The 23,286-nt window shown below is 48.1% G+C and overlaps 1 protein-coding gene across 1 annotated transcript in view; it reads left to right on the top strand.

Annotated features, from left to right (window-relative positions):
* Positions 1-2,252: 2,252 nt before the first annotated feature.
* Positions 2,253-23,286, top strand: part of LOC138511172 (CMRF35-like molecule 5) — a 147,569-nt gene continuing 126,535 nt past the window's right edge. The window contains exon 1 of the mRNA XM_069626679.1: positions 2,253-2,457. Within this exon, the coding sequence (XP_069482780.1) occupies positions 2,409-2,457 (49 nt within the window). The 5' untranslated portion in view covers positions 2,253-2,408. The remainder of the gene's footprint in view (positions 2,458-23,286) is intronic.

Here is a 23,286-nt window from a genome sequence, read left to right as displayed (position 1 = left end):
TCAAAGCACTGCGCTGAAAGTCAACACATGCAAACCAACTAAACCACTGGCAGAAGGCTGGCCAACCCAACCCACTAACCACTCAAAGCACTGCGCTGAAAGTCAACACATGCAAACCAACTAAACCACTTGCAGAAGGCTGGCCAACCCAACCCACTAACCACTCAAAGCACTGCGCTGAAAGTCAACACATGCAAACCAAATAAACCACTGGCAGAAGGCTGGCCAACCCAACCCACTAACCACTCAAAGCACTGCATTGAAAGTCAACACATGCAAACCAAATAAACCACTGGCAGAAGGCTGGCCAACCAAACCCACTAACCACTCAAAGCACTGCGCTGAAAGTCAACACATGCAAACCAAATAAACCACTGGCAGAAGGCTGGCCAACTAAACCCACTAACCACTCAAAGCACTGCATTGAAAGTCAACACATGCAAACCAAATAAACCACTGGCAGAAGGCTGGCCAACCAAACCCACTAACCACTCAAAGCACTGCATTGAAAGTCAACACATGCAAACCAAATAAACCACTGGCAGAAGGCTGGCCAACCCAACCCACTAACCACTCAAAGCACTGCGCTGAAAGTCAACACATGCAAACCAAATAAACCACTGGCAGAAGGCTGGCCAACCCAACCCCCTAACAACTCAAAACACTGCGCTGAAAGTCAACACATGCAAACCAACTAAACCACTGGCAGAAGGCTGGCCAACCCAACCCACTAACCACTCAAAGCACTGCGCTGAAAGTCAACACATGCAAACCAAATAAACCACTGGCAGAAGGATGGCCAACCCAACCCCCTAACCACTCAAAGCACTGCATTGAAAGTCAACACATGCAAACCAAATAAACCACTGGCAGAAGGCTGGCCAACCCAACCCACTAACCACTCAAAGCACTGCATTGAAAGTCAACACATGCAAACCAAATAAACCACTGGCAGAAGGCTGGCCAACCCAACCCACTAACCACTCAAAGCACTGCGCTGAAAGTCAACACATGCAAACCAAATAAACCACTGGCAGAAGGCTGGCCAACCCAACCCACTAACCACTCAAAGCACTGCATTGAAAGTCAACACATGCAAACCAAATAAACCACTGGCAGAAGGCTGGCCAACTAAACCCACTAACCACTCAAAGCACTGCGCTGAAAGTCAACACATGCAAACCAAATAAACCACTGGCAGAAGGCTGGCCAACTAAACCCACTAACCACTCAAAGCACTGCATTGAAAGTCAACACATGCAAACCAAATAAACCACTGGCAGAAGGCTGGCCAACCAAACCCACTAACCACTCAAAGCACTGCATTGAAAGTCAACACATGCAAACCAAATAAACCACTGGCAGAAGGCTGGCCAACCCAACCCACTAACCACTCAAAGCACTGCATTGAAAGTCAACACATGCAAACCAACTAAACCACTGGCAGAAGGCTGGCCAACCCAACCCACTAACCACTCAAAGCACTGCGCTGAAAGTCAACACATGCAAACCAAATAAACCACTGGCAGAAGGCTGGCCAACCCAACCCACTAACCACTCAAAGCACTGCATTGAAAGTCAACACATGCAAACCAAATAAACCACTGGCATAAGGCTGGCCAACCCAACCCACTAACCACTCAAAGCACTGCGCTGAAAGTCAACACATGCAAACCAACTAAACCACTTGCACAAGCCTTCCTAAGAACCTTCTCACCAGACGTCAAACAGCAGAACACCTCACTCTACAACCAACTTACAAACCACTGTAATCTTAGTACTAGGGGTACGTGAGTCCTCCTTTCTACATACAAAACCCATAGAAACTCACACGCATGCCACAGCTCCGGGTTCACACATCCATGCAGGAACACAGCAGGAGCAAAGACGAGACAGCATGAAGCGCATCGTTTAGAGCAGAGAGAAGTGGGCGTTGTCTTCCTAAAACAAGCCTACCCCAATAGCGCTGATGGTCGTTGCTAGGGGTGGGTGGGGAGTGTTCAGAATTCATGGATAATGTTCCCAAAGGATTCCCTAACGCCGGAGGAACCCTAACCCATGACTGGCCTTTGTGTTTACTTGAAATAACCCAAGACTGCAACTTCCAGAATGCAACAGTCGGAGAAATGAAAACGTAAGACTGGGGCATGATGGACCCTGTGACAAGGCGTCATCTGATCAATCTATTTGCATCTCACACTGCGGTGAAACATGCGACGTGGGTGGGGTGGTGTGTGCACGCAACCAATGACTCTATCCTGCCCACACACTCAAAGGGGGAAGCTCTTTGCCCACAGACTCTGCGCCCAGCAGGGATTGCTCAACTGCCCACTCTGGCTCCAGACCCAGTGGGGAGCCTGTTCGCGCGCCTGTCCTGCGGGGTCCAGGGGTCTGAGGAGGAAGCTAGGATGAGCAGAATGAGGGCCCTCGTCCTGTGGCTCTCCACCCTCGGCCCAGGTGAGAATTCTATGATATTACGTATACGCTTAACATGATCTAAACTTGATAATGTGTTCGGCAAAGACAACACACGGGACTGCTTTTGAAGAGAGTCTTGTAAAGGTGTTTGAAAAGAGGGTATGCATAAAAGCAGAGTACAAGATAAAACAAAATAAAAATCCCAACTTTTAAAATATGAGTATGTTAAACATTGTACTCTGGACAAAGAATTGATACAATGATAGGTTACAATAGTATCATTATGTTTACAGGCACTGCCGGAAGGATAGGGGCAGATGGGACATAGACTTGCGATATAAGTGGATACAGCAATATGCTGCAATAGCATGAATATGTTTACAGGCACTGCCGGAAGGACATGGGCAGATGGGATATAAGCATGCGATATAAGTGGATACAGCAATAGGCTACAATAGCATGGATATGTTTACAGGCACTGCCGGAAGGATATGGGCAGATGGAATATATAATCATGCAATATACGTGGATACAGCAATAGGCTACAATAGCATGGATATGTTTGTGGGCACTGCCGGAAGGATATGGGCAGATGGAATATAGGCATGTGATATAAGTGGATACAGCGATAGGCTACAATAGCATGGATGTGTTTACAGGCACTGCAGGAAGGATATGGGCAGATGGGATATAGGCATGCGATATAAGTGGATACAGCGATAGGCTGCAATAGCATGGATGTGTTTACAGGCACTGCAGGAAGGATATGGGCAGATGGGATATAGGCATGCGATATAAGTGGATACAGCGACAGGCTACAATAGCATGGATGTGTTTAAAGGCACTTCCGGAAGGATATGGGCAGATGGGATATAGGCATGCGATATAAGTGGATACAGCGATAGGCTACAATAGCATGGATATGTTTACAGGCACTGCCGGAAGGACATGGGCAGATGGGATATAAGCATGCGATATAAGTGGATACAGCAATAGGCTACAATAGCATGGATAGGTTTACAGGCACTGCCGGAAGGATATGGGCAGATGGGATATAGGCATGCGATATAAGTGGATACAGCAATAGGCTACAATAGCATGGATATGTTTACAGGCACTGCCGGAAGGACATGGGCAGATGGGATATAAGCATGCGATATAAGTGGATACAGCAATAGGCTACAATAGCATGGCTATGTTTACAGGCACTGCCGGAAGGACATGGGCAGATGGGATATAGGCATGCGATATAAGTGGATACAGCAATAGGCTACAATAGCATGGATATGTTTACAGGCACTGCCGGGAGGACATGGGCAGATGGGATATAAACATGCGATATAAGTGGATACAGCAATAGGCTACAATAGCATGGATATGTTTACAGGCACTGCCGGAAGGATATGGGCAGATGGGATATAGGCATGCGATATAAGTGGATACAGCAATAGGCTACAATAGCATGGATATGTTTACAGGCACTGCCGGAAGAATATGGGAAGATGGGACATAGACTTGCGATATAAGTGGATACAGCAATAGGCTACAATAGCATGGATATGTTTACAGGCACTGCCCAAGGATAGGGGCAGATGGGACATAGGCACGTGATATAAATGGATACAGCAATATGCTGCAATAGCATGAATATGTTTACAGGCACTGCCGGAAGGATATGGGCAGATGGAATATATAACCATGCAATATACGTGGATACAGCAATAGGCTACAATAGCATGGATATGTTTGTGGGCACTGCCGGAAGGATATGGGCAGATGGAATATAGGCATGTGATATAAGTGGATACAGCGATAGGCTACAATAGCATGGATGTGTTTACAGGCACTGCAGGAAGGATATGGGCAGATGGGATATAGGCATGCGATATAAGTGGATACAGCGATAGGCTACAATAGCATGGATGTGTTTACAGGCACTGCAGGAAGGATATGGGCAGATGGGATATAGGCATGCGATATAAGTGGATACAGCGATAGGCTACAATAGCATGGATGTGTTTAAAGGCACTTCCGGAAGGATATGGGCAGATGGGATATAGGCATGCGATATAAGTGGATACAGCGATAGGCTACAATAGCATGGATATGTTTACAGGCACTGCCGGAAGGATATGGGCAGATGGGATATAGCCATGCTATATAAGTGGATACAGCGATAGGCTCCAATAGCATGGATATATTTACAGGCAATGCCGGAAGGATATGGGCAGATGGGATATAGGCATGCTATATAAGTGGATACAGCGATAGGCTACAATAGCATGGATATGTTTACAGGCACTGACGGAAGGATATGGGCAGATAGGATATAGGCATGCGATATAAGTGGATACAGCATTAGGCTACAATAGCATGGATGTGTTTACAGGCACTGCCGGAAGGATATGGGCAGATGGGATATAGGCATGTGTTATAAGTGGATATAGCAATAGGCTACAATAGCATGGATATGTTTACAGGCACTGCCGGAAGGATATGGGCAGATGGGATGTAGGCATGTGCTACATGTGGGTGGGGGCATAGATATAAGAGGTATATTCCTGCATTTTAGCCCTGGCTGCATGCCAAACCCATGACCTATAGTCTCCAGCTCTTGCTTTGATCTCACATAGGTATTACCCATTTCTGTCTCGCTTCTCGTTCTTTAACTCTGCTGATGTTTGCCCTTGAAACCGCTCCACTTGAATGTTGACTTTCCTTCTAATCGGCACCACTGACCAATGGCCAATGTCTGGAGCTCCACACCTGTTATGTACTATCCTCTTAAGTTACTAATGCCCTTTACATTATATAGAGAGCCCTCTGATACAGCCCACGCTTCTCACCATTCATAACTGAGCCCATGTGTTTCAGCCCATTGCGCTCTGGTGGGGACCTTCTTCAGGTGGAGGGCAGCTGACATGTGAGTCTGCAGTGGCGGGATCCTGCACTGGCGGGTTCAATGCCTGGAATGATGCATGTATTTGCTGGCAGATAACAACTGGCACACGTGCAAGGTTAAGGGAGCGTCTGTGGGGTCCCACAACTGGATTACTGTTGTTGGTAGGAAGTGATGTCAGATCGAATCATCCATTTCGATGGTACTGGGAGCTAACATGATTATTGTTTATTTCATTGCATTTTCTGTGCAGTGATGGCTTTGAGAGGTGTTCCCTTTAGTGGTAAACTTGGCAATACAGTGAGAATCAGAGTGTCAAATGTCCATGCAGGTGAAGAGCTGACGTGTTTCGCCATGTCCCTTCCTTTCCCATGGCTCTGGTGTAGTGATAAGAAACTATGCGCAGTGCTGCAAACGTTGGATTTCTATAGGCCTGGGGGACTTAGTCAATGTAGGACACTTGGTAGAATTGATGCCCTGTGTCCTTCTCGGAGTAAATATGTTGGCATCTCTAAGTTACACGGTTTGGAAGAGCGAAAGGAAGTGATCTGTAGAGAATGCCCTATCACATACTCATGAACGCTAGTAAACCATTTATTTTTATTTTATTTTTTACATTTGTATAGCTCGCAAACAGCCCTTGGGCATCGAGGCACTGTTACTTGCAGGGAAGCTTAGTTACAAGGATAGTACAGGCGGGTTACGCATTTACATGTTTGTATATTGATACATTTGTGCACAGAGTATAAATACATTTTGAATGATAAACCAGGAGATGCAGTTAGCATTTGCATGAGGTGATTGTGGTCTTCATCAGGTGATGAGTGTGGTTTTTATGGCCTTACAGACCGCCATGAGTGATTCCTTAGCTCCCAGGGTTGGTGGTAGGGCAATCCAGTGTAAGGAAGCAAGGTAGGGGAAGCCAGCGCTGCCTGCTCTGGCTCTTTTTACCATCGGCACAGTTAGCATGTTTGCGTGAGGTGTTCTTGTTGGCCTTGTGGAGGTAGAGGGGTGGATCCTTTTTGAGAGGTAGGCAGGTGCAGAGAGGTGGATGCACTTATGGGTAAGTGTCAATGCTTTGAATTTGACCCTTTCTTATATTGGGAGCCAGTGGGCTGATTTTCTGGCAGCCATGATGTGCTCTCTTTTGGAGATGCCTTGGGCTGCACGAAGAACACTGTTCTGGATGACTTGCAGTTTATCCAGGTTTTTTGTGGACGTCCCTAAGAAGAGTACATTGCAATAGTCCAGCCTGGAACCGGTGATAGCTCTGGCTATGTTAGTACAGTTCTCCTTAGCGGGGAGTGGCCTAGCTGCATTGATGAGCTTGGCATGATTCGCTGCCGAGGAGGCAATTACTTTAACCTGTCTTGCCATGGATAGGTTCGAGTCCAGGTAGACTCAGAGAGTTTTCACTGTGTCAGACACTGGGATTTTTATGGAGTCGATGGGGAAGTGGCTATACTGGGTGTCAATATTTTTGAGTGTGTCCGTAGATCCTACCAGGAGGAGCTCGGTCTGTTTTAGTTGAGGCATAGTCCGTTGGCTGCAATCCATGTCTGGATGGTGTTGTAGATGTGGTTGAGTGTCGTGGATTCTGTGTCATAGTTGCCTGTGAGAGTGAGGAGGATCTGAGTATCGTCTGTGTAGCTGGTGTAAGAGATACCCAGGGCGTCAAGTATGAGGAGAGAGGGCGTGTAAAGATGTTGTACAGAGTAGGGGAGAGGCAGGAACCTTGAGGCACTCCACAGAGCATGATGGCGGGTGAGGCGGAGGCTACGTCCGAGAATACTTGCATGGTCCTACCTTGCAGGAAGGAGGTGATCCAGGCAGTGGCGTCTGGGGAGAATTTGGCTGGTGAGGTAAGGTGGTGGCATAGGACAATATGGTCAACAAGGTCAAATTCCACTGAGAGGTCAAGTAGCAAGAGTAGGGCTGGTTTACCCGAGTCTCTGGCATCATCCATTTGGTTTTTGAGGTCCAGTAAAGCGGTTTCAGTCCCGTGTCTTGGCGAAAGCCGGATTGGCGTAGACCTAGGAGCTTATTTTCTTCGATGAAGTGCTGTACCTGCAGGTTGGCTGATTTGTCCAGTACCTTGAGTAAGAAGGGGACGGTGGTGATGGGTCTGTAGTTATTAGGGGATGTAGGGTCGAGAGTGTTTTTTTTTTTTAAGAGGGGGTGGACCGAGGCTTCATTGAGGCAGGAGGGGACTTTTCCTGTGGCAAAAGAGGCATTGACGAAGGCTGTCAGGAATGGAGTGAGTGTATCGGCACCATGGTAGCTAGGTGCAGTAGACTCCTGTTGACCTCTTTTTTTCTGCATAATGCATTGCGCTGTTAGTTTGCAGGTATGCCGGTGTGGCATTATGAGTGCCTTGGGGTGAACTAGGCTGACTGGTGCCACCTCCCAGATATCAACCCCTTCTTTCTTGCCTCCTAAAATATTCACCTTACAAAAAAATCCACATCCCCTTTGCCAGTGACATGAAATCACCACCTTCAACTACGCCTTCAGTCCCCATGAAGTCGTTATCTCGATTACCATTGCTGCCCACATCCCCTCCCTATTGTTTTACATGAGAGCCCAGTGTCACGTAAACCATATCTGCGGGGTTGAAATCCAAACCTGTACTGACAGTGAAGAACATACACTTTATCGGTGATCCTAAACCTCAGATGGGCCCAATCCATGCTTCTGTTGGCCTTCTTCAGTTTGGCTTCAGCCAATGTTTGAGCCAGCCTATGTTTGCGGAGTAGTCCTAGCAGCTGAGGTGCCATAACATCCCTCCAGCGAGGGCTTATACTTAATATGATATAGAGGATCAACAAGAGTAGAACCAGCATGTTTCAAGGATACACAAAGACCCATCAAGTATCTCCTTTAGCCCTTTCAGGGATGCACAAAGAGCCAACTCATCAAGTATCTGCTTTAGCCCTTTCAGGGATAAACAAAGAGTAGGCTCATCAAGTATCTGCTTTACCCCTTTCAGGGATAAACAAAGAGTCGACTCATCAAGTATCTCCTTTAGCCCTTTCAAAGATACACAAAGAGTCAACTCATCAAATCTCTGCTTTTGCCCTTTCAGGGATACACAAAGAGTTGACTCATCAAGTATCTGCTTTAGCCTTTACAGGGATAAACAAAGAGCTGACTCATCAAGTATCTGCTTTAGCCTTTACAGGGATAAACAAAGAGTAGGCTCATCAAGTATCTGATTTAGCCTTTTTAGGGATGCACAAAGAACCGACTCATCAAGTATCTGCTTTAGCCCTTTCAGGGATAAACAAAGAGTCGACTCATCAAGTATCTGCTTTAGCCCTTTCAGGGATACACAAAGAGTCGACTCATCAAGTATCTGCTTTAACCCTTTCAAAGATACACAAAGAGTCAACTCATCAAGTATCTGTTTTAGCCCTTTCAGCGCTACACAAAGAGTCGACTCATCAAGTCGCTGCTTTAGCCCTTTCATGGATACACACAGTCGACTCATCAAGTCGCTGCTTTAGCCCTTTCAATGATACACAAAGAGTAGACCTATCAAGGTCCCTGCTGCATCCCTTTCAAGGATACACAAAGCGTAGACCTGTCAATGTTCCTGCTTTAGCCCCTTACCTTTTAAGGATACACAAACAATTGACCCATCAGGAATTCTGCTTTAGCCCTTCCAAGGACATACAAAGAGTTGATACATCAAGGTCCCTGCTTTAGCCCTTTGTAAGGATGCACACAGAGTAGACCCATCAAGGCTCCTGTTGTATCTCTTTCAAATATGCACAAAGAATAGAACCATCAAGGTTGTTGTTCTAGCCATTTCAAGGATCGACAAAGAGTAGATGCATCAAGGTCCCTGCTTTAGCCCTTTTAAGGATACACAAAGAGTAGACCCATAAATGTTCCTGATTTTGCTCTTTTGGGATGGACAAAATGTAAAGGCATCAAGGTCCGTGCTTTAGCCTTTTCAAGAATACACTAAGAGTAGTCCAGTCAAGGTCACTGCTCTATCCCTTTCACAGATACACAACGAGTAGACCCATTAAGGTTCCTGCTTTAGCCATGTCAAGGATAGACAAAGAGTAGATGCATCATGGTCCCTTTCAAGAATGCACAAAGAGTAGACCTGTAAGGGTCCCTGCTGTCTCCCTTTCGAGGAAGCACAAAGAGCATACCCGTAAAGGTTCCTGCTGTAACCCTTTCAAGGATACACAAAGAGTAGGCCCATCAAGCTTCTTGCTGTATCCCTTTCAAGGATACACAACAAGTAGACCCATGAATGTCCCTGCTGTATCCCTTTCAAGGATAGACAAGGAGTAGACCCATAAGTGTTCCTGCTATATCCATTTCAAGGATAGACAAAGAGTAGACCCATCAATGTTCCTGCTGAATCCCTTTCACCTTTCATGAATGCACACATACACAAAGAGTAGACCCATTAAGGTTCCTGCTGTACCCCATTCAAGGCTAGACAAAGAGTAGACACATCAAAGTCCCTGCTTTAGCCATTTCAAGGGTAGACAAAGGGTAGACCCATCAAGATTCCTGCGGTATCCGTTTCAAGGATACACAAAGAGTAGACACATCAAAGTCCCTGCTTTAGCCATTTCAAGGGTAGACAAAGAGTAGACCCATCAAGGTCCCTGCGGTATCCCTTTCAAGGATACACACAGAGTAGATGCATCAAGGTCCCTGCTTTTGCCATTCCAAGGATAAACAAACAGTAGATCCATCAAGGTTCCTGCTGTATCCCGTTCCCAGATACACAAAGAGTAGACCCATCAACGTCCCTGCTTTAGCCATTTCAAGGATAGAAAAAGAGTAGACCAATCAAGGTTCCTGCTTTAGCCCTTTCAAGAATATACAGAGTAGCCCGATCAAAGTCACAGTTATAGCCCTTTCAATTTTCTCGCAAAAACACGCACCTTGTTGCAAGGCCCTTTCTACATTCAGGTTGGGATATCCAACTGCACCAGCTATAATGGAGTCCCTCTACAAGAACCCAACAAGTTCTGCTAGACTTTCCCCTCTATTTTAGACAGGTCAATCATCCCTGTTAGTCACCTATTGTCCGATCAATACACAATGCTTGGTGAAACCTCCCCCGGATAACTTTGAGCAAAGGAGCTAAAGCGATTCCTCCATATTTGTGGTAGAATCCTGGCAGGGTCTTTCCTATTCACCCAATGCTGATTCATCATTTGCTAGCCACCCAGAAATGCCCGGAACCTCTGACATTGACCTTACACATTCCCAATAACAGAAGTGAGGAACCCATGGAGGCTACAGTAAAAACAGACAAAAATGATCGCAGTTCAAGGGTGTTTATTAAACTGTATAATGGGTGAGCTAAACGCCTAATCTAAACCTAAATCTAACATGGGAGCAAGTTACAACCATCAAATAATAATAAGGCAGTCCTAGTGCCGTCTTGTCAAATAAAAAGGGCCTATACTAAAAAAAAAAGATTGCCAATCCTTACCTCTAAGTTACAAAATAGTGTGGGATAATGTTCACAAGAAAAGAAAGAGGTGTTCATGAAATGATAAGTCAGGATGGTATGGCTGAGGTCTCCCTTCCACGCATTTTTAGCACGGGACAAGGCGGGTCTCTTGAGCACAGCACACTCCTGGGCCTCGTCAGCACGAGGTTACAGTTCATTTCCGAAATATCAGGGCCTTTGTGGCCAAGTCTGTTTTACACAAACTCTCTTGCCTCAGAGGACCTGGTGTGCCATAACGCCAAAACAAAATGTTCCTTCAACAAATCTTCATGGGGCGATTACTCTCCGCCTTAGGTTCTTCTTCTGCCGGGCTCCGATCCTTCGTGCTCCGTAGGCCTCCCTCCGTTGGATTCACTACAGCCTTTCATTCAAAATGTACCATTCACTGTGGGCTACCCTCAGCCGGGTTCACTCTTGTCAAATACACAGTTCACTTTGCTTCATCACGATGCAGGATTCACTCTCGTTACCTTTCCCCTTGGCATCCCTCCGTAGGGTTCAGATAGCCTTTCCAACACAGTTCATGATTCTATCATCAGGAAGCGGGGTTACCTTCCCCTAGCTTTCCTTGACATCAGGTCAGAGACTTTCGATTGTCCAAGGGATTTGACATGACCCTTGTAGGACCACTCCGACACCTAATGCCGGCCTCTCCTATGGCCTTCTGGTATTTGTAGTTTTAACAAAGGGGCTAGCCAGAGCCCTTCGAATGGGTGTTTCCTCGGCACCAGAACACTATGCAGCTGGCCCTTCTCTGGGCTTTCCCAATAGTTCAAACACACACAAGTACACAGAATGTTGCTGATTGCAACCTTCGGCTCAACACAGCCCGGCTTGCAATCAGCTTTTTCCGACTCACTGGCAGTGTTGAACTCATTGGCAGTTTTTCTCTCTGAAGTCAAGGACAGTACCACATAGCAAATGTGTCTCCCTGCCTTGGCTATCAGCACGGGAGGATCCTGTGCACTGTTGACATCTGTTGTCCCACACGTCAGCTGTATCTCCTCGTTTTATGGTTCCTTTCACCGAGACGTTTTGCGGGCCTGGGTTAGAAACGGCAAGGAGACTTCCCTCCTTGTCATCGTTTCCGGTCTCGCTGCCTTTCTTCTCCTTGTGAATTGCTGTCTTGGATTAGCTGCTCCCTCATGCGGTTGGACTTGCTCAAAGTGGGCTCTTGTGCTCCGCCTTTTATCCCAGTGGGGAAGGGTAAGGGCCATCAGGTTTTTATAGTTGTTGTCAATTTGTCTACCTGACCCTTGTATTGGGACATGTGAGGTAAATGGCTCTTTTCTTAGTCCGTTGTCTTTTAATGTGTAAGAACGTGTTTGTGACGGAAAAGAGGGGAGTCGAGCTTCTAAATATCCTCCGTAGTAGGATGGGAAAAAGGTGGCATAAGGAAGGGGATATTGCGTCTCACCCTTCGGTCTCCCACTTCCACTCCCCGATGACCCCCTTCCAGGTGATCCTCCCCCGCTGGTCCACACCCAGGAATTGGATCCAATAGCGACGGCCGTGTCCTGGCCAACTAGATGACAGATCCCCTGGGACTAGCGGGTGAGACACCATCAGGATTCTCACACAGAGCAGCAGCAGTTCTGAATACATTTCCCAATACACATTGTCGTGGTTTCTCCAAAAGGTATTGCCAGCTCACTAAGGTCACAGGACCCCAACAGGGCATTCAAGGGCCCCTGTGGCCCTATTGGGGTCCTGTCCAGAAGCATCTGTATCTAGCCTTCTTCCTTCTCACTGGGATACATATTGCACCTAGACTCAGCCCACACTTTCCCAGTTATATCTAAAGAGCTGACCCAGTTTCCGATCCTTCAGGGTCATATAACATTGACCAAACCGACTGAGTATTTTTGCTTTTACGTACTTCCAGGATCAGTGCCCCATGCTCTGAGTCCAGTAACGTGTGGAAAGAGCCATTATTACCTAGGCCGGTAATGGCCTGCTGTGCAGGTCAAGGGGCATTATTGTCAGTGTGACCTGCCAGCTGGTGTAATAACTCCATTAGGAACGGCAACGTGTAGATACTGGGTGCAGAAAGGTAGAGTACATTTAAAAACAGAAAAGAAACCGGCCCTCTCTTGCTGCGGTGCTGCACCCCTGTCAGATGCAGCCTGTGTTCTGTGCTGACTGCCCCACATGTTAGGAGCCAGGGTGGTGAGAGCGAGGGGCACTAAGCCCTCAGGCTACTCAGGATAAAAGATTTGCACCAGAGAATTCAGCCTATGGGCCAAGCAGGCAAATTGGCTAGTATCCCCGACCGAGGTGCCAATTTAGACAATGTTTGCACTGCTCCCCAAGTTTCCCAATTCTTTCTAGCGATTGTAGGGCCTGAATCTTTCTGTGCCTTTCTTCTCTTCTTACAGCAATGGGTTGTGACCTAAGCCCGTGCCCGGAGCTCGTGCTGTACCACGTGGTGTGCGATGTGTGTGTGCAGGGGCGGCGCGCGCCATGGCACTGCCTCCCTGGACACTCTCACTACCGTAGGGGCCGGCATAACACAATGCAGCCTCCTGGAGAGAGTGTTGTCATACTTCCTCATAGACTTCAGTGTGTAAAGTGCCCCTGCTTGCCATATTCCCGCACGTTGCCTGGCCCACCAGTGCTGCATTGAGAGACATGTGCTACACCTGAAACAGCGCATGTGTGGATGTTGAGAGAGCAAAGTATTAACCCCCTCAAAGCCTCTTCAGAACCGCTGCTGGAGATTACTCTATCATTCTCAATGTCCTCACATTTCCTCCAGCAAAATGATCTTCCGCAAGCCTATCCCTTCCACCTTATAGGGTACGTAACTATCAGCTCTCCATAGTCCAGACACACATCACCATCCTCATCCCCATCCCCATCCTCATCAGCCCCACTATCCAAAGCACCACCTCCAACCCTCATCAGCATCATCAATAGTAACATGCACACCATCAACGCCATCCACATCATCATCACCATCCTCATCCCCATCCCCATCCTCATCAGCCCCACTATCCACAGCCCACCTCCAACCATCATCAATAGTAGCATGCACTTCACCATTGCCTCACACATCACCTCTCAATCCATAATCCAGACACACATAACCATCCTCATCCCCATCCCCATCCTCATCAGCCCCACTATCCAAAGCACCACCTCCAACCATCATCAGCACCATCTATAGTAGCATGCACACCATCAACGTCATCCACATCTTCATCACCATCCTCATCCCCATCCCCATCCTCATCAGCCCCACTATCCACAGCACCACCTCCAACCATCATCAGCATCATCAATAGTAGCATGCACACCATCAACGCCATCCACATCATCATCACCATCCTCATCCCCATCCTCATCAGCCCCACTATCCACAGCACCATCTCCAACCATCATCAGCACCATCTATAGTAGCATGCACACCATCAACGCCATCCACATCATCATCACCATCCTCATCCCCATCCCCATCCTCATCAGCCCCACTATCCACAGCCCACCTCCAACCATCATCAATAGTAGCATGCACTTCACCATTGCCTCACACATCACCTCTCAATCCATAATCCAGACACACATAACCATCCTCATCCCCATCCCCATCCTCATCAGCCCCACTATCCACAGCACCACCTCCAACCATCATCAGCACCATCTATAGTAGCATGCACACCATCAACGCCATCCACATCATCATCACCATCCTCATCCCCATCCCCATCCTCATCAGCCCCACTATCCACAGCCCACCTCCAACCATCATCAATAGTAGCATGCACTTCACCATTGCCTCACACATCACCTCTCAATCCATAATCCAGACACACATAACCATCCTCATTCCCATCCCCATCCTCATCAGCCCCACTATCCACAGCACCACCTCCAACCATCATCAGCACCATCTATAGTAGCATGCACACCATCAACGCCATCCACATCATCATCACCATCCTCATCCCCATCCCCATCCTCATCAACCCCACTATCCACAGCACTACCTCCAACCATCATCAGCACCATCTATAGTAGCATGCACACCATCAACGCCATCCACATCATCATCACCATCCTCATCCCCATCCCCATCCTCATCAGCCCCACTATCCACAGCACCACCTCCAACCATCATCAATAGTAGCATGCACTTCACCATTGCCTCACACATCACCTCTCAATCCATAATCCAGACACACATAACCATCCTCATCCCCATCCCCATCCTCATCAGCCCCACTATCCACAGCACCACCTCCAACCATCATCAATAGTAGCATGCAATTCACCATTGCCTCACACATCACCTCTCAATCCATAATCCAGACACACATAACCATCAACATCCCCATCCCCATCCTCATCAGCCCAACTATCCACAGCACCACCAACCATCCACAGCACCACCAACCATCATCAATAGTAGCATGCACTTCACCATTGCCTCACACATCACCTCTCAATCCATAATCCAGACACACATACCCATCCTCATCCCCATTCCCATCCTCATCAGCCCCACTAAACACAGCACCACCTCCAACCATCATCAGCACCATCTATAGTAGCATGCACACCATCAACGCCATCCACATCATCATCACCATCCTCATCCCCATCCCCATCCTCATCAGCCCCACTATCCACAGCCCACCTCCAACCATCATCAATAGTAGCATGCACTTCACCATTGCCTCACACATCACCTCTCAATCCATAATCCAGACAAACATAACCATCCTCATCCCCATCCCCATCCTCATCAGCCCCACTATCCACAGCACCACCTCCAACCATCATCAGCACCATCTATAGTAGCATGCACACCATCAACGCCATCCACATCATCATCACCATCCTCATCCCCATCCTCATCAACCCCACTATCCACAGCACTACCTCCAACCATCATCAGCACCATCTATAGTAGCATGCACACCATCAACGCCATCCACATCATCATCACCATCCTCATCCCCATCCTCATCAGCCCCACTATCCACAGCACCACCTCCAACCATCATCAATAGTAGCATGCACTTCACCATTGCCTCACACATCACCTCTCAATCCATAATCCAGACACACATAACCATCAACATCCCCATCCCCATCCTCATCAGCCCAACTATCCACAGCACCACCAACCATCCACAGCACCACCAACCATCATCAATAGTAGCATGCACTTCACCATTGCCTCACACATCACCTCTCAATCCATAGTCCAGACACACATAACCATCCTCATCCCCATCCCCATCCTCATCAGCCCAACTATCCACAGCACCACCAACCATCCACAGCACCACCAACCATCATCAATAGTAGCATGCACTTCACCATTGCCTCACACATCACCTCTCAATCCATAATCCAGACACACATACCCATCCTCATCCCCATTCCCATCCTCATCAGCCCCACTAAACACAGCACCACCTCTAACCATCATCAGCACCATCTATAGTTGCATGCACACCATCAACGCCATCCACATCATCATCACCATCCTCATCCCCATCCCCATCCTCATCAGCCCCACTATCCACAGCACCACCTCCAACCATCATCAATAGTAGCATGCACTTCACCATTGCCTCACACATCACCTCTCAATCCATAATCCAGACACACATAACCATCAACATCCCCATCCCCATCCTCATCAGCCCCACTATCCAAAGCACCACCTCCAACCCTCATCAGCATCATCAATAGTAGCATGCACACCATCAACGCCATCCACATCATCATCACCATCCTCATCCCCATCCCCATCCTCATCAGCCCCACTATCCACAGCCCACCTCCAACCATCATCAATAGTAGCATGCACTTCACCATTGCCTCACACATCACCTCTCAATCCATAATCCAGACACACATAACCATCCTCATCCCCATCCCCATCCTCATCAGCCCCACTATCCACAGCACCACCTCCAACCATCATCAGCACCATCTATAGTAGCATGCACACCATCAACGCCATCCACATCATCATCACCATCCTCATCCCCATCCTCATCAGCCCCACTATCCACAGCCCACCTCCAACCATCATCAATAGTAGCATGCACTTCACCATTGCCTCACACATCACCTCTCAATCCATAATCCAGACACCCATAACCATCCTCATCCCCATCCTCATCAGCCCCAATATCCACAGCACCACCTCCAACCATCATCAATAGTAGCATGCACTTCACCATTGCCTCACACATCACCTCTCAATCCATAATCCAGACACACATAACCATCCTCATCCCCATCCTCACCAGCCCCACTATCCACAGCACCACCTCCAACCATCATCAGCACCATCTATAGTAGCATGCACACCATCAACGCCATCCACATCATCATCACCATCCTCATCCCCATCCCCATCCTCATCATCCCCACAATCCACAGCACCACCTCCAACCATCATCAGCATCATCCATAGTTGCATGCACACCATCAACGCCATCCACATCATCATCACCATCCTCATCCCCATCCCCATCCTCATCAGCCCCACTATCCACAGAACCACCTCCAACCATCATCAATAGTAGCATGCACTTCAACATTGCCTCACACATCACCTCTCAATCCATAGTCCAGACACACATAACCATCCTCATCCCCATCCCCATCGTCATCAGCCCCACTATCCAAAGCACCACCTCCAACCATCATCAGCATCATCCATAGTTGCATGCACACCATCAACGCCATCCACATCATCATCACCATCCTCATCCCCATCCCCATCCTCATCAGCCCCACTATCCACAGCACCACCTCCAACCATCATCAATAGTAGCATGCACTTCACCATTGCCTCACACATCACCTCTCAATCCATAATCCAGACACACATACCCATCCTCATCCCCATCCCCATCCTCATCAGCCCCACTATCCACAGCACCACCTCCAACCATCATCAGCACCATCTATAGTAGCATGCACACCATCAACGCCATCCACATCATCATCACCATCCTCATCCCCATCCCCATCCTCATCAGCCCCACTATCCACAGCACCATCTCCAACCATCATCAGCACCATCTATAGTAGCATGCACACCATCAACGCCATCCACATCATCATCACCATCCTCATCCCCATCCCCATCCTCATCAGCCCCACTATCCACAGCCCACCTCCAACCATCATCAATAGTAGCATGCACTTCACCATTGCCTCACACATCACCTCTCAATCCATAATCCAGACACACATAACCATCCTCATCCCCATCCCCATCCTCATCAGCCCCACTATCCACAGCACCACCTCCAACCATCATCAATAGTAGCATGCACTTCACCATTGCCTCACACATCACCTCTCAATCCATAGTCCAGACACACATAACCATCCTCATCCCCATCCCCATCCTCATCAGCCCCACTATCCACAGCACCACCAACCATCCACAGCACCACCAACCATCATCAATAGTAGCATGCACTTCACCATTGCCTCACACATCACCTCTCAATCCATAATCCAGACACACATAACCATCCTCATCCCCATCCCAACCTCATCAGCCCCACTATCCACAGCACCACCTCCAACCATCATCAGCACCATCTATAGTAGCATGCACACCATCAACGCCATCCACATCATCATCACCATCCTCATCCCCATCCCCATCCTCATCAGCCCCACTATCCACAGCACCATCTCCAACCATCATCAGCACCATCTATAGTAGCATGCACACCATCAACGCCATCCACATCATCATCACCATCCTCATCCCCATCCCCATCCTCATCAGCCCCACTATCCACAGCCCACCTCCAACCATCATCAATAGTAGCATGCACTTCACCATTGCCTCACACATCACCTCTCAATCCATAATCCAGACACACATACCATCCTCATCCCCATCCCCATCCTCATCAGCCCCACCATTCACAGCACCACCTCCAACCATCATCAGCACCATCTATAGTAGCATGCACACCATCAACGCCATCCACATCATCATCACCATCCTCATCCCCATCCCCATCCTCATCAGCCCCACTATCCACAGCACCACCTCCAACCATCATCAATAGTAGCATGCACTTCACCATTGCCTCACACATCACCTCTCAATCCATAGTCCAGACACACATAACCATCCTCATCCCCATCCCCATCCTCATCAGCCCCACAATCCACAGCACCACCTCCAACCATCATCAGCATCATCCATAGTTGCATGCACACCATCAACGCCATCCACATCATCATCACCATCCCTATCCACATCATAGTTACTCCCATGTGACCAGCCAGTGCTGCCATTGCCATCTGTGAAACCATCACCAGTCGCCACCAGGGCCCACATCTGCATACACACTGATATTCACATGCATTGTCACAGAAGACTGGAGAGCTTCACAATCCCCCCATGCACTATCCACAGTCACCCACATCTGCATCCACACTGATATTCACATGCAGTGTCACAGAAGACTGCATAGCTTCACAACCCCCCCATGCACTATCCACAGTCACCCACATCTGCATACACACTGATATTCACATGCATTGTCACAGAAGACTGGAGAGCTTCACAACCCCCCCCCATGCACTATCCACAGTCACCCACATCTGCATCCACACTGATATTCACATGCAGTGTCACAGAAGACTGCATAGCTTCACAACCCCCCATGCTCTATCCACAGTCACCCACATCTGCATACACACTGATATTCACATGCAGTGTCTCAGAAGACTGCATAGCTTCACAAACCCCCCCATGCACTATCCACAGTCACCCACATCTGCATCCACACTGATATTCACATGCAGTGTCACAGAAAACTGGAGACTTCACAACCCCCATGCACTATCCACAGTCACCCACATCTGCATCCACACTGATATTCACATGCAGTGTCACAGAAGACTGGAGACTTCATAACCCCCCATGCACTATCCACAGTCACCCACATCTGCATCCACACTGATATTCACATGCAGTGTCACAGAAGACTGCATAGCTTCACAACCCCCCCATGCACTATCCACAGTCACCCACATCTGCATACACACTGATATTCACATGCATTGTCACAGAAGACTGGAGAGCTTCACAACCCCCTCCCCCATGCACTATCCACAGTCACCCACATCTGCATCCACACTGATATTCACATGCAGTGTCAGAGAAGACTGCATAGCTTCACAACCCCCCATGCACTATCCACAGTCACCCACATCTGCATACACACTGATATTCAGATGCATTGTCACAGAAGACTGGAGAGCTTCACAACCCCCCCACCCCCCCCATGCACTATCCATAGTCACCTACATCTGCAGCCACACTGATATTCACATGCAGTGTCACAGAAAACTGGAGACTTCACAATCCCCATGCACTATCCACAGTCACCCACATCTGCATACACACTGATATTCACATGCAGTGTCACAGAAGACTGCATAGCTTCACAAACCCCCCCCATGCACTATCCACAGTCACCCACATCTGCATCCACACTGATATTCACATGCAGTGTCACAGAAAACTGGAGACTTCACAACCCCCATGCACTATCCACAGTCACCCACATCTGCATCCACACTGATATTCACATGCAGTGTCACAGAAGACTGGAGACTTCATAACCCCCCATGCACTATCCACAGTCACCCACATCTGCATCCACACTGATATTCACATGCAGTGTCACAGAAGACTGCATAGCTTCACAACCCCCCCATGCACTATCCACAGTCACCCACATCTGCATACACACTGATATTCACATGCATTGTCACAGAAGACTGGAGAGCTTCACAACCCCCTCCCCCATGCACTATCCACAGTCACCCACATCTGCATCCACACTGATATTCACATGCAGTGTCAGAGAAGACTGCATAGCTTCACAACCCCCCATGCACTATCCACAGTCACCCACATCTGCATACACACTGATATTCAGATGCATTGTCACAGAAGACTGGAGAGCTTCACAACCCCCCCCCCATGCACTATCCATAGTCACCTACATCTGCAGCCACACTGATATTCACATGCAGTGTCACAGAAAACTGGAGACTTCACAACCCCCATGCACTATCCACAGTCACCCACATCTGCATCCACACTGATATTCACATGCAGTGTCACAGAAGACTGGAGACTTCATAACCCCCCATGCACTATCCACAGTCACCCACATCTGCATCCACACTGATATTCACATGCAGTGTCACAGAAGACTGCATAGCTTGATGATTCCCTGTGCTGCTATCTACACTCACATGCACAATTGCATCACCATTCACACTAGCATTTCATTGATATTCACATGCAGTGTCACAGAAGACTGCATAGCTGGACGAGCCCCCATGCACTATCCACAGGCACGCACATCTGCATTCACACTGATATTCACATTCAGTGTCACAGAAGACTGCATAGCTTGACAAGCTCTCATGCACTATCCACAGTCACCAACATCTGCATCCACACTGATATTCACATTCAGTGTCACAGACGACTGCATAGCTTGACGAGCTCTCATGCACTATTCACAGTCACCCACATCTGCATCCACACTGATATTCACATTCAGTGTCACAGAAGACTGCATAGATTCACGAGCCCCCATGCACTATCCATGGTCACCCACATCTGCATCCACACTGATATTCACATTCAGTGTCACAGAAGACTGGAGAGCTTCACAACCCCCCATGCACTATCCACAGTCACCCACATCTGCATCCACACTGATATTCACATTCAGTGTCACAGAAGACTGCATAGCTTGACGAGCTCTCATGCACTATCCACTGTCACCCACATCTGCATCCACACTGATATTCACATTCAGTGTCACAGAAGACTGCATAGTTTGACAAGCTCTCATGCACTATCCACAGTCACCCATATCTGCATCCACAATGATATTCACATTCAGTTGCACCGAAGACTGAAGTGCTTGGTGTTAGGCAGAATCATATGCAGTACCCTTTGGGAACACTACCCACAATTAAGACTACAAGTGACAGTACAAGTTCACCTTTGGTACAAGCCTGTACTACACAGTAAAGTGGTAGTGATGTGTGAGCAGCCAGACTTATCTCAAGAGTAAAGTGAGCCGTACCAATAGTTACACAAAGGACAGCAATTACTATGATTCAAACAAACACTGACTCAAGGTTTCTTAGTAAAAGAATATACATTTATTTACACATCAGTTGTAAAACAATTCACCAAAGTAAAGCAGTAGAAAAATCACACTCTTAATAGACCACACCACACCACTCCCAATAGATTCTGGACAAGTTAAGCTCAAAATGAAGTGTGAGCAAAATGGCACTCCAATAATTTAAAAAGGGAGGGAAAGACAAAGTTAGGCGAAAATTGAGCAGCACCAACAGGTAAGTAAGCAGGGCAATCTAGAAAGAGGAACTACAGTGAGGAAATCAAATCAAGAGGCTAGGGCCAAAGTCAATGGGTCACAAAGTCTTTTGCTCAAGATCACACAGTTCAGGGTAGTTTGCGGTTAAGTCTTTGCCAAGAGTTCAGAACGAAGTCGGTCAGGCGAAAAGCTACTTTAAAGAAGAGAGAAGGACAAGCCCTCGGATTGGTGAAAGAATTCACACACTTTCACCATGGCTGGACGAAACGAACAACCGGGTTTGAACAGTTCCTTAAATGAAGAAGAGGCTGTAGCTGAGACAGACGTTCCTAGCAGGTCCTGCAGGCTCACGGTTCCTGGCGCCACTGTCGGACTGACACGAAGTAGGAAGACTGGAGGGTCCTGCACTGCCCAGGGAAGAAATCAGCAGCAGAGCAAAGCAAAAAATAAAAGGTGCACTCCTTAAAACCCAAGCAGGGTCCAGTCCTCCTGGCTATCCGGCTCACTTTAGCTGTGCACAGCAAATTCGACCAGAGGAGGAAGGTCTGGCTTGTAGTTTGGAAACTGGTTGGTCCCACCAGTTGAAGGGGAGAAGATTCCTTACAGATCCTCCCTGTCGTCAAAGTTTGGAGATTCAGACCTGCAGCAGGGCTTCACCGGGAGGTTCAGCCGTGGTAGTGGTCCTCTTCTGTTAGCTTCTCTTCGGTTCTCTCGAACCGGTGGCAACTCTGCCTTCTCAGTCCCAGAGACCTGCCATTTATGCAGTTTTCCCCCAATCACATAGCCTGGCTGTCAATCACACAGCAGGGTGGCTGTCCCAGCGGGACTGTCACCACAGCAAATCATACAGAATGCGACATGGGTCTCCAAGGGGACCCTGTGCAGGGAGTCTCAAACCCCTCCCTCATACCCTGTCCCCCGCAAGCATTCATGCCCCTAAGTAGGGCTTCTGTGCAGAAGCCCACAAAAGAACGGCGAACAAAGGAACCAAACCTGGTTTGGCGCGCAGAGTAAAACACGAGAAAGACCTTTACAAAAAGAAATGGCAAATAAACCCAGCCGGAACCAACTAAAAGTAAATGGGGCCCAGCGGG

This window comes from Ambystoma mexicanum, chromosome 6p (assembly GCF_040938575.1).
Source record: "Ambystoma mexicanum isolate Mex_15411 chromosome 6p, UKY_AmexF1_1, whole genome shotgun sequence".
NCBI lineage: Eukaryota > Metazoa > Chordata > Amphibia > Caudata > Ambystomatidae > Ambystoma > Ambystoma mexicanum.
The sequence above is the reverse complement of the archived record's forward strand: the minus strand, read 5'-3'. Positions and strand labels throughout refer to the sequence as shown.